Genomic DNA, 16,333 nt, shown 5'->3' on the forward strand with positions numbered 1-16,333 from the left:
TTTCATTTAACGTACACTCCTGATTTTCTTTGAGGAATTTAAACTGGTGTTATTTCTATTAAAATCATAGATTTTCAAGCGTTTGGTAAAAACAAAAATAGTAGCCTTGAGACATGTTGAAAGCATTTTTTTTAAAAAAAAGAAAGGATCTAACAATACAAAGGCAAGTTCTTTTTACAGCCGTTGTGACCAGCCAAAATGTTTGTTATTCACATGACGCGGTATTGTTTGGGAGCGTAAAGATGTAATTTGCTCCAGTTTCTTTAAACTTTTTTGTATACCAATACCTCAGATAGATGTAATTTGCTCCAGTTTCTTTAAACTGCTTTATACACCAAGATCTCAGGTAGATGTACTTTGTTCAGTTTCTATCAACTCCTTTATACACCAAGATCTCAGAGATGTAATTTGCTCAAGTTTCTATCAACTCCTTAGTACACATAGACCTCAGATAGATGTAATTTGCTCCAGTTTCTATCAACTCCTTTATATACCAAGACCTCAGATAGATGTAATTTGCTCCAGTTTCTTTAACACATTGACCCCTTAACCGGCCTGTACCGGCTTTGGGAAGTACCCACAACCCAAAAAATTCATAAATGCAAACTAAACACAACAAGATGAAGATACTCAGGCATCAGTCTAAGGGATAAATGGTCTTGAAGATATGCATCCAACCAAGGTGTTGGCAACTACTCTTAAGCCAAATAATAGCACAGGTTCTTTGACAAATTTCAAATCGAACAAGGAAAGAAAAGCAGAATCACCCCTCTCAATAAAACGCTCAAAATACAACACAAGGGAGAGAGATCAGCAAACACAGCTCAAGACACAAATAGATACCTTTATTCTGATCCTCCAGGTTCATTTCCATGGCCTCAAAACACAATGTCCACTCCTTGAAGGCTTGTAAAACCACGAAGATGCCTTTACGAATTGAAAAGCATTCTGGGAGATCCAGGGAAAAATTAACGAGGGGAGGGCCAGTCAACACTCCTCTCTCCAAAGTCAGATGGTTTTTTATGTCTTTTCACCCCGAAGCCAAACAAATCAATTCCAGGTCATACACACCCAGAATAGCAGTGTAAACAATTTTGGAATCAATTTGGTTTCAGAAAAGACAGCATTTAGGAGAGCTGTGGTGATTCATTAGAAAGTTATTTTCTCATCCAGGCAAAGCCAAACAAGAAAAAATCATAATGAATCCACCTTTGCTTGCAAATATCCATAAGCAAAGCACTCAATTATGCCCCAAAAGACTTCATGATGTCCTGAGACACTCTCCTAATATGCTCATAGCTGTATTTTTGATGAAAAATACAAGGAACCATCAACTTGTGCTGGCTTCAGCACAACGACGAGGGATTAAAAGTGGGGACCGCAAAGCACTGTTGGAAAGCTTGGATACCGCTGACTAGGTGCAGCTGTGTTTGACTTTGACGGGCTGTATAAAACTCAGAATAGGGGGGAAGTATCTGTTTTCAGTCTGTTTTTTGTAAATTCAGCTCAAAAATAGACAGGAGTCAATGTGTTAAACTCCTCTATACACAAAGACCTCAGATGTAATTTGCTCCAGTTTCTTAAAACTGCTTTATACACCAAGACCTCAGATAGATGTAATTTGCTCCAGTTTCTTTAAACTGCTTTATACACAAAGACCTTAGATAGATGTAATTTGCTCCAGTCCTTCTAATGTTGTCTTAGTTGGAAGCTGTTTTCTCCCACGCAATTCGTCATCGTCAAAAGGAATTACTCCTTTCCTCAACAAGGGGCTCCCATTCGATACCCTCATCCCTAGCAGAGGTGACGAGTTTTGCTTTCTGAAGGACAGACCCCCTTGCCTTGTCCGGTGTCCGGGGCTTGGTGACGCGTCCCTGGATGCTGCTTTCCCCAACTTGGACTCGACACTCGAGGTGTACCTATGGTGATCCCAACATGTCAATGTTTGTTTACTCGTGTTGTACCTATGGTGATCCCAACATGTCAATGTTTGTTTACTAGTGTTGTACCTATGGTGATCCCAATATGTCAATGTTTGTTTAATCGTGTTGTACCTATGAGTGATTCCAACATGTCAATGTTTGTTTACTCGTGTTGTACCTATGGGTGATCCCAACATGTCAGTGTTTGTTTACTAGTGGTGTACCTTTATATGTCAGTGTTTGTTTACTTGTTGTGTACCTATGGTGATCCCAACATGTCGGTGTTTGTTTTCTCGTGGTGTACCTTTATATTTCAGTGTTTGTTTACTCGTTGTGTACCTATGGATCCCAAAATGTCAGTGTTTGTTCACTCGTGGTGTACCTTTATATTCCAGTGTTTGTGTACTCGTTGTTTACCTATGGTGATCCCAACATGTCAGTGTTTGTTTACTCGTGGTGTACCTTTATATTTCAGTGTTTGTTTACTCGTGGTGTACCTTTATATTTCAGTGTTTGTTTACTCGTTGTTTACTTATGGTGATCCCAACATGTCAGTGTTTGTTTACTCGTGGTGTACCTATGAGTGATTCCAACATGTCAATGTTTGTTTACTCGTGTTGTACCTATGGGTGATCCCAACATGTCAGTGTTGTTTACTAGTGGTATACCTTTATATGTCAGTGTTTGTTTACTCGTTGTGTACCTATGGTGATCCCAACATGTCAGTATGTTTGTTTACTCGTGGTGTACCTTTATATTTCAGTGTTTGTTTACTCGTTGTTTACTTATGGTGATCCCAACATGTCAGTGTTTGTTTACTCGTGGTGTACCTATGAGTGATTCCAACATGTCAATGTTTGTTTACTCGTGTTGTACCTATGGGTGATCCCAACATGTCAGTGTTGTTTACTAGTGGTATACCTTTATATGTCAGTGTTTGTTTACTTGTTGTTTACCTATGGTGATCCCAACATGTCAGTGTTTGTTCACTCGTGGTGTACCTTTGTATTTCAGTGTTTGTTTACTTGTTGTTTACCTATGGTGATCCCAACATGTCAGTGTTTGTTTACTCGTGGTGTACCTTTATATTTCAGTGTTTGTTAACTCTTAGTGTACCTATGGGTGATCCCAACATGTCAGTGTTTGTTTACTCGTTGTGTTCCTATGGTGACCCCAACATGTCAGTGTTTGTTTACTCATGGTGTACCTTTATATTTCAGTGTTTGTTTACTCGTGATGTACCAAATTATTAAAGGTTGATAGGAAATAAAACCTTGCTCATTTGTCTTATCCAGAAATCGTATCAGGATTTAGATAAATTTGAAATATAAGGTTTAAAATTATTCAAATGATACCACGACTGTTTTAGCCCGCATGTTAGATGAATTAATGGTGATTGATACTGGGCAAATATGTGCGCATAAGTCAAATTGACCATCAATAATTTCGAAATCCGTCTAACGGCCCGTTTCGTTTAGATGGATTACACTTGCCTTCTTGGAAAATGTTTAACTATATACTCTAGGTAAATCTGACTATCAAGACTAGTTCAGATAATATATGAACATTATATTGAATTTACAGCCTACCTTCTATGGAGACTGTGTCTCAGGGAACTGATATCCGGGATCAGAGAGGACCCCCTACTTGTAATCATTCTTCTGGATATGGCTGGACTCCAGGCGTACTGCAAGTTCGCAGGGAAGTTGAACTTGCGACAGCAGAGCAAATCTATGCAAGACTTGCGAAGAACGACGTTTGAGAAGAAGTAAATGACTGGATTGATGAGTGAGTTTGTGAGCCCCAGACAGTAACTCGCTAAGCGGATCAAATCCCCTGGATTTGGAAATGTCTCAAGGTACGGCTCGACAAACCCGGCGTAAGCCACGAACGGTAGCCAACAAAACATGAAGGCTGCGACTACGATCAATAACATCTTCAAGATCCTTCTCTTTGATCTTCTAAACAATGTCTCTCCGCTGATAGCGGTACTGTTGTCGTGTAACTGTTCATGGCGACGCCATACCACCCTGCAGATGCTTGTGTACATCACACACATCGTCGTCAGAGGTAGAACGAACGCGCAAAAGGCCAGAAACATGAGGTACCCCAGGCCTTCACTCGTGTTGTTTGGAATAGGGGTACAGTAGCCGACCGTTGAGTTGTCAATGCTTATATTATCTATTCTAGCCAGGTAGAATGTTGGCAGGAATTGAATGATGGAGTACGTCCACGCGAAGATGATAAGCCATGTGGACCTACGGAGAAATGTCTTCCTTAGGGGCTTTACAATGACCAAGAAGCGATCGATGCTTATGACTGTCAGCAGTGAGATGGACACAGTTGGCGCTAGGAACTGTGGGAACAATTATAAGGATATAAGTCAAAAACGATAGTAGGCGGTGGCTTGATGGCGATCGTCAGACTGAGAAAAAATGTACCTATTTTGGATACCCAGTGACAAAAAAACTAGGGTGTTATTCTTTAAACATCTAAACATATGCGAATCGCGCAACCTTGGCCACCTTTATTCATATGTTGAAATGAGCCAATAAGGATGAGAGAAACGTTCTTTCTGATTGACACGAAGTTCATTAACCAACCACCGTGGCTTGAAAGACTTTATCGCGCATGAGAAAAAAATCTGAATGCTCCTGCTTAATGAAGTTTGTGACAATAAGAACTGGTGATTCTTGCATGATAAGCTAACTTTGTCTTGGTGGCCACGGTCTTCCGTGGTCTTTCTGTCGCGGCGCTTGAAAGTGAAACAGATTGAGTTTTGAAGGTGTGATAAACAATTCAACTACTACTATAACCTTTTTCCTCCATCTTTATGTCAAACGGTTTGAAATGAAGTACTAGCACGCACTATGGACTGCATTGTCACATTTCTTAAAGCGAGTGTATTCATTTACCTGAAAGAACCTCATTGTCTTGCACACAATGCTGTGCAAAGTGTTGCTCGAGTCCAGAGCAACAAAGTTCGCGGTGATGGTCAGCGGTATACACACACAGCAGACCATTAAGTCTGATAAGGCGAGGTGCAGCAAGAACGTGTGAACGCTGGACTGCTTTCCGTGCCATCGCAGGCGCTTTATCACGCAAACTACGAGACCGTTACCAAAGACTCCACCCAGCGAGACAAAGCCTGGGAAGATATGAGAGCATAGATTTAACCACATTAGCCTGGGAAGATATGAGAGCATACATTTTGGACACCGTTCATTTAATTTTGCATAGTCTTGATACTAATTTTATTGACATAGAAACTCCTGAGCTTAAGGGTAGAATGAAGCCAAAAAAGGTTTATAGTATTCATAGTACATAGTATAGTACATATATATATATATATATATATATATATATATATATATATATATATATATATATATATATATATATATATATATATATATATATATATATGTTTGATGGTGACTCTGTTGAAGAAAGGGAGTTTTCTCATATTTAGTGCTTCATTTGCTTTCAGTACAAGAATACACCATAAACAAGTCGGGTCTACTCGAGTTTACCAGAGGCCATTCTCATTTTGTCTAATTAAAACAAAAAATAAATCTTTTTTCGGAATAGGGGCTAGTGACATTTTTAATTTCAATAATGATTTTGGCAAAAACACGGGTACGAAAGCTGAACCTTTCAGATGAGCTTAAATTCTTTTAATTCTGTAAAATGCTCTTACAATTTCCACTTTACGAACATGGGTTTTGTTTAACGACGCGTAGAAATTAAACAGACATGCTTTTAAAGCACGTATTTGTTGGTTGAAAGCAAATTGACAATTTTCAACTAACAAATATTCTTTCTGTCTTATGAAGGAAAATGAAGACTTAAAGTAGTATTTTTCAAAATGATCAAATTTGCAAACATTTATGGCTACAAGAGCCAATATCAGTTATAGTTTACGTGCTTCACCGAAAGGCCAATCAAGACGTATCCTGTTAGATGACGTGCAAATAGATTAACTTCCCGCCATCTCGATGCCTTATCTAAAAAAATACTTTTTTATCACGTATAACGCACATAAACAGGTAGCAACAGCTGCTTCGCAAAGTTCATCGCCTCGCTTCATCTAATAAGGAATAACGAATAACTCCAAGGAATGTTGGCAATAGACGAGGTTCTTGGGTTATTGATTCCCTAGCTGCGAATAACCGCTTTTCAAATCTGCTTTTATGATATTTTGATTATTTTAACAGCTGCGATTTTATCCTTTTTAAATCGATTTGAAAAATGGTGAATTTCTCTTAATATCAAAAGCTTTGAGCTTTGATTTTTAAATCATTAAGTAAAGTTGATAGCAATAAGATTGAATTAAGGACACAAAATAAACGCATATTTCTCAAAGCATTTGGAAGTGATGTTTAAGATCAGGATCTGAAAATGGATTAACTAATAAACGACATTTAAGAAGTTAAAAGTTGAATGGCTATAGCTAGAAACTAACAACAAAAATGAATATTTTTTTAACTTAACTGCCATTAATAGGGGAAAACTGCTAAAGCCTGATATTATTCTATTTGGTTTGCTCTCCCCCATTATTGATAGCTTATTGAACACTTAACCAAGATTAATTCTTGACATATTCAACGTTATTATTGATGTTCCATTTACCTAAAAACGCCGTCACGACCAGTACGGATGCGGTGGTTGCCGCTGTACCGGCAATGCTCCCACGCGTCAAGTTGAATGCGCGGCTACCGTTATCTTCAGCCATTGTTTCTTCGTCTTAACGCCTCAACCTTAACCGATAGGAGATGAAAAGTGCTTGTGAGAATGAAAAGTGCTTGTTATACTCAAGCTACTTGTTAAGTTTATTAATGTTTTTTTTATACTAATGATTTCTCCCATAGGGTGTTTGAGCAGGTGATACGAGTTACCTTGGAAGCAAGTGCGTTTAACTTTTCCTACGTGCAACTGAGCAAAACATCTCAAACACAGTTAAAACTACACTAACTGCATTTTCGCGTGCAAGGGTCTAGTCCAAGGGGAAAAATGGGGGGGGGGGGGGGGGGTGCGCAAGCACTTCCTCTGGCGGCCAAAAAATTGGTCATTTCTTATTGGAAGATCGTCAAATACTAAACCTTTTAACCACATGATATCTATGACTGATATCTCTCTCTCTCTCTCTCTCTCTCTCTCTCTCTCTCTCTCTCTCTCTCTCTCTCTCTCTCTCTCTCTCTCTCTCTCTCTCTCACACACACACACACACACTCTTTGGGTTCCATAAAAGATTAGAGGGTTTATAACAAATCCCCTTGAAAGTCTATGGTTAAGACATGTCTACTCGAAAAATCACATATATAATTAGCAGGTCTCGGTATTCTTTTCCAATGAGGTAGAACAAAAACAACGAAAACCGTGATCCACCCTAACACTCCAACTTAGTACTGAGTCACCGGAAAGTATCGGACATCATCTGTGGATGTTTATTGTATACAAACAGAGCGTATTTTATATAAATAAATATAGAGAAATACGAACAACTAAAAAACTTAATAAAATGAGTATTAAAGGCAATCGCCATGTTAGACTCCCTTGACAAAAACCTTGGCTAATCTGACAGCAGCGAGAATGCTACGCCTCTGCATCACATGGTGATCGATTTTATCACATGACCGCGGGCGGAGTCACATGTCACATAGACAAAATAAGGCAGAGGCGATCAAAGACAGGCGAACAGAGTTTAGTAGCACAGGTAATCACTTGAAAGACTGTCACTCGCTTGATGCTAAAAGTTCCTGACGTATTTATGCCCTCAAGGGGGCATAGAGGAAGACAGGCTGATTAGGCTTAAAGACAAGGACAGTCTGAGCGAAGCTACACAAATTACCATAAGTAAAATGCTATGCATTCTCTATATCCACGAGAAGATAACCATCAATTTTGCAAATATAGGTATCAGTGTGTCAAAATCTTAAGATCAAAGAAAAGCTTCAATTCACTTGCCCGTACTGTGAAGTGCGTCCTTCCAACGACGACTGTGAAATTCTGGTGTTATTTTTTTTTAATTTTCTTTCTTTTCTCTTTCCCATTCTTCATGTATCCTTCCTATAAGCGTTTTATTCAACTTTTTGCGATTCATGACTTGCAGGGACAATTGCATTTTGTAAGATGCGTGCCGATTAGAAGGCGCTCAAACATGCAGTAGCGCTAACTAACGCATCGCATCGTCTATTATGTGCAACGCTTACTGCGCACTACTCATTGCTTCTACGGCCGCCTTAGTCTAAACAATCTGAAAAAGTCTAAAATTACTTTATATCTTCTTTCTGTGTTCTGTTACTTGTAAACCCCTTCCCGCTCAAAGCCTGCTCTCCACTAATTTGCCAAACAAAAGCTTTTTCTATATTCTTGACGTTGATTCTAAGCGTCAGTTATTGACAACACAAGGCAAGCTGTACAAACTAGTGGGTTATAACCACCTACATCTCTTTATGCGTCAGCCATTGTTTTTTACTTGAGCAAATCTCAATGTTATTGATGAAACTCACCAGTTTGGAGGAAAAGAATCGAGCAGTGCAAGTCTGAGGAAAGCCGTGGACTCTCAATAAATGACCACGATTTTGCCCTCCGCTAGGCGCCTTGTGCACTCGTCACTTAATGCCGTCTAACATAACTAAAGATCTCATTTTTAACTACAGTTTAAGATGTTATTAACTACTGTAAGAAAAACAATCTTAAGACACAAGCGAGCTGGTGGGATAGATCTTAACTCATATCACCCCATCGACGATTTTATCGGAGCTTTTGACATTCAAAACCTACTTTTCTTGAATATTCATGTGTTAAGTACTATTCCAACATTCGTATCTTTGCAATGTTACACGTCTTCAGAGAGTAATCAGATCGGAATAAACCAATAACAAGTTCTTTACTGAACAATGCGATTATGGCAAAGTAGTTTATGTGATTTTCAACTCTTTTATAAATAAACGAAAAATGAATTAGATATAAATTAAAAATCTCCCATGAACAGCAGGTGCATTGTGTATTTCACTGCTAGTGTAAAATCCAGAATCTAAGCAATCATTAAAATCCTATTAGTTTTATAATATGCACGTCGGTGTTATCGTAAGGAAATCGCATTTTGCTCGAGAATGCCACAAAAACGACTAGAAACGTACTTTGTGATGATGTTAAAAGGCCTTGTTGCTTTAAGCCATTACTTATTCCATTAAAAACGTACTTTTTCACCACGGAAACGCCATTGCCGCAACTTAATCCTGACTTCACGGTAATCAAAATCTTTTTTAACCAACGTCGACTAGAAGCTAGAATCAGGTGTTGGCGACAATTTTTTTTTCTGATTTTTATGGAGGGCCTTTCAATTTCTCTGCGTTGTTTACAACAAGTGCGTTATTGGTATCCAAAGTCATGACAATTTGTACTCCTATTCTATTTTTAGTCATCGCAGAAAGAGTTATTAGTCTTCCCAGCAAAACACAATTAAAAACCGCTGCAATAACAGTTCTCTTGAATTCTTTTGATCACCTTATATGGCGAAGTCAATAGTTTATCATTACCGACGCGAGGGGAGTGGTTGAGGGAGCTTGGTTCGAGTTTCTTTTCGAGCGTATAAAAGAGATGATAATATTGTCTCGATTAAAACAAGACGAAATATAACTCTAGGATAATCTGTTGGTTGATGGCGTCCTTCTCTGGGTTTTTAATGAGCGACAGGCTGATGGCTAACCTGCGCCATTGTGTTCATATTTTAATAATGATATTTTCCATTTTCCCCGTTAACCAATCCAATACTATTACGCTCCAAGAAGGCCCAGGTTTAAAGCGTCACGAATGCAAACTAAACATCACCAAACCCGCGGGGTCTCAAGGATTTCTCCAAGGCATAGACGACCTTCAAAAGCACGCCCAAGCAATATAATAGAAATAACTCCATTTCAAAATATTAACCTTGATTTCTGGCCTATTCGTCAACAAAATGCTGAAACTCAGAAACATTTCTCACCAAAAAAGAGACAAAATACCGAACTACGAATAAAGATCAGCAAACGCAGATCAAGTCACAAATATACCTTTATTGCGCTCCGTCAGGTCCTATTTTACAGCCACATTTATAAATGTCGCCATGTTAGGCCTGCACTGCATCATGGGAGTCTTGGGGAAAACATTGACAGAGAGGTGGGCAAACTCCTTCCCCATAATCATAACAGTTTTTTTTATAAGTCTCTTTGCCCCAAAGCTAAACAAAACTTTTCCAGGTCCAAGAATAAGCCTAAGAAAAAATTTGAATAAGGTTGGGTGGCAAAAGTGTTCCACATTGGAGAGTAAGAGGCCATTCACTAGAAAATTCCTTTCTCACTCGGTGAAACCGAAACAAGGAATTACCCCATTGAATCAATCTTAGCGTGCAAACATCCATAACCTCAGCATTTATTATACCCCAATGGACTTAATGTCCTAGGGCACTCTGCTGATGTGAAAAAAAAACCCAGTAATTTCTAAGCAAATTACAAGCAAAACAGTTGTCAGCAAAAGGCGGTCACAGCATCATCGCTAGACTGAAGAGACAGCATTGTTGGAAACTTCAAGGCACATCGTCCTGTGTCAGCGGTAGCTAATTAACTTGACTGGTGTTGTAGTACTTGAAATCAGTTAGAATCAGTCAGAATACAGTCTGTTTTTCTTACAGTTTTGCTCAAAAAGTACTCGGAAACGAATGGGTTAAATATGAAACTACTCCGAAGTTATAAGTCAACTTTTCACGACTAGTGGGAAATCGGTAGTTTGCGCAATTGTTTTGATGAGTTTTTTTCTTTGAACAAAACGAATCATAACGAAATATGATTGAAGGATAGCGAAAAGACCCGTAACAGACCTCGAAATATGGGGGGATGGGGGAAAAGGCACAGAGACATTAAGAAAAAATTGAGGTGCACGGCCATGCCCTTACTGATGATTTCCTTTCTCCGGTGTCTAATCCCCCGCTTCAGCCCCGCTAGCTTAAAACTCGGTACGCCTATTCACAGATTCGATGTTTTAGTGTTTTTTTTTGGGAGAGCGCACTTTGATTGTGTGATATCACAGCCCCGCCGTATTGTGGGAAAAGCATTAGCTCAAGATCGATAAAACTGAAGGATGGTATTACATCTTCAATTGTCATGATTATATTGCTCGTGTTTGAAGGTCTTGATACTGTCTTTGTTCACGACCGAAAAAGGAAAACGTTCCATTTTCTGGCTGTTGTATAGAAGAATGGCCTTTGTAATAAAAAAGCACTTATTTCTCTTTTTGATACTTCTCCTCGATATAGTTATTCTACACAATCTCTGATAACCCCAAGTTCCGCCGTGATGCCAAATATAGCCCTTTAAAAATGTGTACACTAATTTCCTTGGGGCGATGATGTATCAAAATGACTTCAACTTCGTCCATGGCACCTTATGTTTACACTAAGAACCTTATATCTACACTTAGAGCATGTATCAAAACGACTTCATTTCTTTTTATGATACCCACCCTACGTTTACATTAAGAGCCCGATGGCGATGATGTATCAAAACGACTTCAACTCCGTCTATGACACCTTATGTTTACACTAAGAACCTTATATCTACATTATGTATCAAAACGAGATCAATTTCGTCTATGACACCCAACGTCTACACTGAAAACCATGGTAGCAGTGATGCATCAAAACGACTTCAACTCCGACTATGACCCCCACCCTATGTTTACATTAAGAACCTGCTGTTGATGATGTATCATAATGACTTCCACTCTATGACCCTCTGTACATACTATTGTGCCAATGGCGATCATGTCAAAATGACTTCAACTCCGTCAAAATCTTTATAAGCCAGATAATCCGTAGAGTCGTCACGGAACTTCACCTTGTACTCCTTAAGTTTCTTATTGTAATACTCGATCTTGCCCGTGAACCAACCGTTCTCGTACAGAGCTATGACTTCTCGCCCTACTAGCTCATCTTTTTCGTCTCTGTCCTCATAGCAATCCTCGAGGACTTGCTTGAGTTCGCACGCTTCTGGTTCAAGCTCCACTTCGTCTCTGTTGTCATACATTTCGAAGTCTGCGTCGACAATGTTATCCTCGGACTGTGGAAAGTAAGACGTGGGTGCGATAATAGAAGGAGTAGGTACTTTGTAGTTATTCAGACCTTCAGGTGTTATGAGCTCATCATCGACACCATTTGCAGTCATAAGACAACCACTCTTCTGCCAAACCCGCAGCCGAACACCGTCGTACTCTGGACTTAGAAGCTTTGCGTACGCGTCCCCTGCCCAGTAAGTTATCAAAATACGGCGCTCTTTCGCCGAAAGCGTCGACCCGAGCCACTTCTCGGAGTTTTCGTCGTCGTTTAGCCATGCACTGTGAGCTTGCCCGACCAAGGTCTTTAGAAGCTGCGAATAACCTGCATCTACTGGCTGCCAGAGGTCCGTTGCTCCAGGCAGTCCGTACCACACCATTCCTCCTTTTTTACTAACAGCCTCCTTGAACTCTCGAGAGATCTGCCCAGTTTGGTTGTCACAAAAGACTACGAAACGCTCTTCCTTGTCTACAACAGCAGAGAGTGTTTTGTTGACCCAATCAACGCACGTCTGTATGTCGGCCCAGGCTTTTTCTTGAAAATACACGTCTACATCCGGATGGTAAGCTGACACTTCATCTTGACTTACCCGTTTCCCAGTTCCGCGGAAAATAAGGGCGAGACGGGGCTGTTCACCCGTTGGTCGAAAGCACACCTGGAGCTGACATTGCCGATGATCTAACGTACCATTCGAATGGGTCTTCGGTGTCACGAGAACTTCAGCGTTCTCTTCATCTTTCGAGGATTTTTGTGTCTTCTTACTACCAACCGCGAAAGGAAGAGGAATCTGATCCACATTGAATCTTTCACATGGCTTATACCTCCCCCATTTCTCGTCGTATCTGTCATTTCGTCCAGTACGTATCAGCCTCTCTCGAGCAGTAGCGTGCCAGATCCTCAGCTTCGTCTCGAAACTCTGCTTGACTGGCCTCTTGTCTCGATGCCTCGCTCTCATCCGAATGTTGTGCTTTTTCAGGAAAGCTGTAATAACATGCTTACCAAGTGTTGCTTTGGGATCCCCTGTGATTTCCCGGTAGATTTTCCTTGCTTGACACCACAGCCAATCAAAATTGATAATGAAACCACGTGATCGGGCTTCGTTGTACTTGTCGAAAAGAGCAACTGACAAACGGCTGTATTTACGGCTAGGGCGAATCTTTAGGAGTTCTGTGTGTGCCTCCGTTGCCGCAGCAACAATTTTTGTTTTGTCCTTCAACCACTTGGATACCAAGGACCGATTGATGTTGTATTTCTCTGCTATAGCGTGCGGATGTATGCCAAAATCGAAATCATGAATGACTTCAGCTTTGAGCTGTATTGAATGCTGTTTACGGTGATCGGCACCTCTTCGTTTTGTGGGCTTTTCCGCATGAGACGGTTCAGATGCTGTCAAGTAAACATACATAATGATCAGTCATCGGTACATACATACTACAGATAACACAAATTTATCACAAATCCATTTGGGTTTGGGTTAGCTCTAGTCAACTTAGTGTTACGCATCCTTGGTGGCCTGCATGTTGCCCGCAACATGTGTCTTCGTTTGTTCAGGGCCTAAGTTACCTCGAGTTATGAAATAGTAGTATGTAATCATACGGTTTCAAGTAATATACCAGACACAGTCCATTTTACAGTGTGTTTCACGTATGGCCCGTTGAGTTTTCGATTGTTCAATTGCTTGTAAGCCAGTCAACGCGTCTAGTAATAATGCACTGAATTACCTTTTTTCCTGGAATTAAAAGCTTTTTTCTGCACAGAATTACCTAAAAACCCACTGCTCTCAGCCAATCAGAGTAATCTTGGCAATCTTGGCATGTATATCATAAAGCCAATAATGACGACAAGCGGTGTCAGCATGCAGCGGCGGTCGCAAATAAAACTATCTAAAAAATGAGGTGGAGGGAGGGTGGCGGAAGTGACTGGCGGGTGGGAGGAGGGGGTACCTGAGTTTGGCAAAGAGTACAGATAAAAGTGATACAAACAGTAGTAAAATATGTATAATATCGTCTTTTATCGAGCAATCCGCCACTCCTACATAATAAATTTTGCACGATATACAATAAGTAAAAAAATAATATTTATCAAAACTCGTCTACAACTATGTTTTGGCAATAAAATATTGAGTACGACGAAAAGGCAGAAATAGAGGAAAGGTCTCACAATGGACTATTTCTCCCTTCGTATCCTACTCTCTTGACTCTATTATTGTTTCATTTTTTTGAAACTTATTTATTTTTAACCTCGAAGATGGGGGGACTAGTTGCAGGGAGGGAATTAGGTCTCCTGTTTTGACATGGTATTTGGCACGTCTTTAAAAACAATAAAATTAAGTGCATTTTTAAACGAGAGGATGCGCATTGTAATCAATTTAATTATTCAACATCTATAAAATGCAGATGTTACATATAACAAATAATTAGAGATTATTGTTCCTGTGCCACTGTTCTTGGCATGTTCTTGGCATTCATGATCTCAGTATATTTTCAAATTCAAAATAAAACAAAAATATTCCCAGCGTAAGCATTCATAAGCGTTCAAGTGCAGCAGCAATAGCTTTACTAAATCGTATTTGTAGATTTCAACCCCAGGTTTTTAATGGACTAAAAAATGTAAAACATTACATCCCCATGATTATTTAATGTATGATATTAATAAGTACGAACCTTTCTTGTTCAAGACGACGTTTTCGGCGGCTATTTGGGTAAGAACCTTCTCCACTGCATCTTGTACTGCATTACGAACATCTGATTCGCTGTCATCCGAAGGTTGTAAATTTCCTTTACTATTCTGCTCTGAGGCACCGACACTCGAAGGTTTTGTCTTCTTGGGGGAAATACCATGGACATGTTTGAGATGGGCTGCTAGCCCTTGTGTCTTTAGGAATTGCTTGCTACAGAAGCTACACTCGATTTGTTTTCCACTCTCTTCGATACTCGCTGCTTTTCTTTTCTTGGAGCTTTTGGGCTTGGTAAGACACGCTGAATCGGTCTGCTCCGGGACTTTGTCTTCTGACATGTTTTTCTTTTCACGAGTAGCAGACTACTCAAAAGCAGCGACGTGTGAACTAATTGAAACGCCTTTCAAAGAAAACGTCGCTTTTCAATAGAAAATATCAGAATATTCTCACTGATTTGCCCCACTTACATTAGATGTAATTTTGTCTTATAAGAACAAGTCAGTTCTTGCCTCAGCGAGAGGTTGTTTTCGACGTATTTCGATCCTCGTATGTTCTTAAAATGTTCTTAAATTACATGTCTTAATTTATTCATATTTAGACCGGAAGTGATAGTGTTGTTTGTTGGCTGATATAAATAAAGCACAGGAAGCCCATGCCAATTTTAAGCATTCAAGCGAAAACCAGACAACCGAGGTGTTCCAATTTAAAAGCTCAACATCTTTGTTGAAATAAATAACCAGGGAATAAATATATACTTTTTAGGATAGCAAGATGCTTGCCCATTGTCCATCTTCAGCATATCTTTTTGGCTTTTTTTTTATTATTATTTATAACCTTTACTTTTCTTTTCATTTCCCAAACTATCGTTATATCTGTGTTTCGATACAACGATATTTCGATATAACGATTAATTTTTCTATCCCTCACCATATCGCTATGTCGAGGTTCCACTGTAAAAGTTCTGTGCAGACTTAGGATGAGGTAATGAAACATTATCTTTTGAGATTTAACCAAAACAACAGCTTAACAATATTCTTCATTGATGTTGAGATACTATGCGCACGTGCATTACAATATCACTGTTATGGTAACTGAACGAGTCCCCAAGGGACCCACGGCGCCAAAGTAGACCCCGATATTTATCACCCTACGTCACAGCCAGCTGTGCGTGGAGTAACCGACTAAGACAGGGCTAGGAACCTGGTTATTGCCTCCCTATTAATGCGCGGGTGCCCCGGTACCCGTGTCTTTTGCTAGATAGCGGTGTTGGGGCCGAAATCTCCAGTTTAGCCGTAAAGCTTTAGCTGCCATACGGTAATTCAGCGCACGTCTGGATGTATGGTCTATATTTTGTGGAAGCACGGTTGGCCTAGTGTGTTAGCGCGTCGGCCTCTCACCGCTGTGGCCCAGGTTCGAATCCTGGCTCAAACTGGGGATTTTTTCCTGGTTCCTGCCTTGAGTCGAATTTGTCACAAGTGAGTTGAAGTTATTCTCCCGTGTTTCCAGTCTTCTCGGATAAGGACACTAAACCGGAGGTCCCGTCTCTTCAAGCTGCACTACATTAATCTGAACCGAAGGGACGTAAAAGAACCACTGGGGGACGCAATAAACCCTCTGGCAGTGACCAACCCCAGTGACAGTGCT

General features: G+C 40.0%; 2 protein-coding genes across 3 annotated transcripts; both read right to left on the reverse strand.

Annotated features, from left to right (window-relative positions):
• Positions 1 to 1,564: 1,564 nt before the first annotated feature.
• Positions 1,565 to 9,821, reverse strand: LOC5513222 (galanin receptor type 1). Its single transcript, XM_048725233.1, has 5 exons — positions 8,435 to 9,821; positions 6,555 to 6,682; positions 4,838 to 5,070; positions 3,512 to 4,278; positions 1,565 to 1,919 (listed from the first exon to the last, which is right to left on the reverse strand). The coding sequence occupies exons 2-5, from the start codon at positions 6,655 to 6,657 to the stop codon at positions 1,661 to 1,663; spliced, it is 1,362 nt and encodes a 453-aa protein (XP_048581190.1). The 5' UTR covers positions 6,658 to 6,682; positions 8,435 to 9,821; the 3' UTR covers positions 1,565 to 1,660.
• Positions 9,822 to 9,962: 141 nt separating this feature from the next.
• Positions 9,963 to 15,286, reverse strand: LOC5513223. 2 transcript variants are annotated; one of them, XM_001633494.3, is made up of 2 exons: positions 14,676 to 15,286; positions 9,963 to 13,398 (listed from the first exon to the last, which is right to left on the reverse strand). In XM_001633494.3, the coding sequence occupies exons 1-2, from the start codon at positions 15,025 to 15,027 to the stop codon at positions 11,723 to 11,725; spliced, it is 2,028 nt and encodes a 675-aa protein (XP_001633544.2). In that variant the 5' UTR covers positions 15,028 to 15,286; the 3' UTR covers positions 9,963 to 11,722. The 2 variants fall into 2 exon arrangements, with proteins under 2 accessions (XP_001633544.2, XP_048581188.1); XM_048725231.1 differs by lacking the exon at positions 14,676 to 15,286 and adding an exon at positions 13,576 to 13,714.
• Between the last annotated feature and the right edge of the window lie 1,047 nt (positions 15,287 to 16,333).

Source organism: Nematostella vectensis, chromosome 3 (genome assembly GCF_932526225.1).
Source record: "Nematostella vectensis chromosome 3, jaNemVect1.1, whole genome shotgun sequence".
Classification (NCBI taxonomy): domain Eukaryota; kingdom Metazoa; phylum Cnidaria; class Anthozoa; order Actiniaria; family Edwardsiidae; genus Nematostella; species Nematostella vectensis.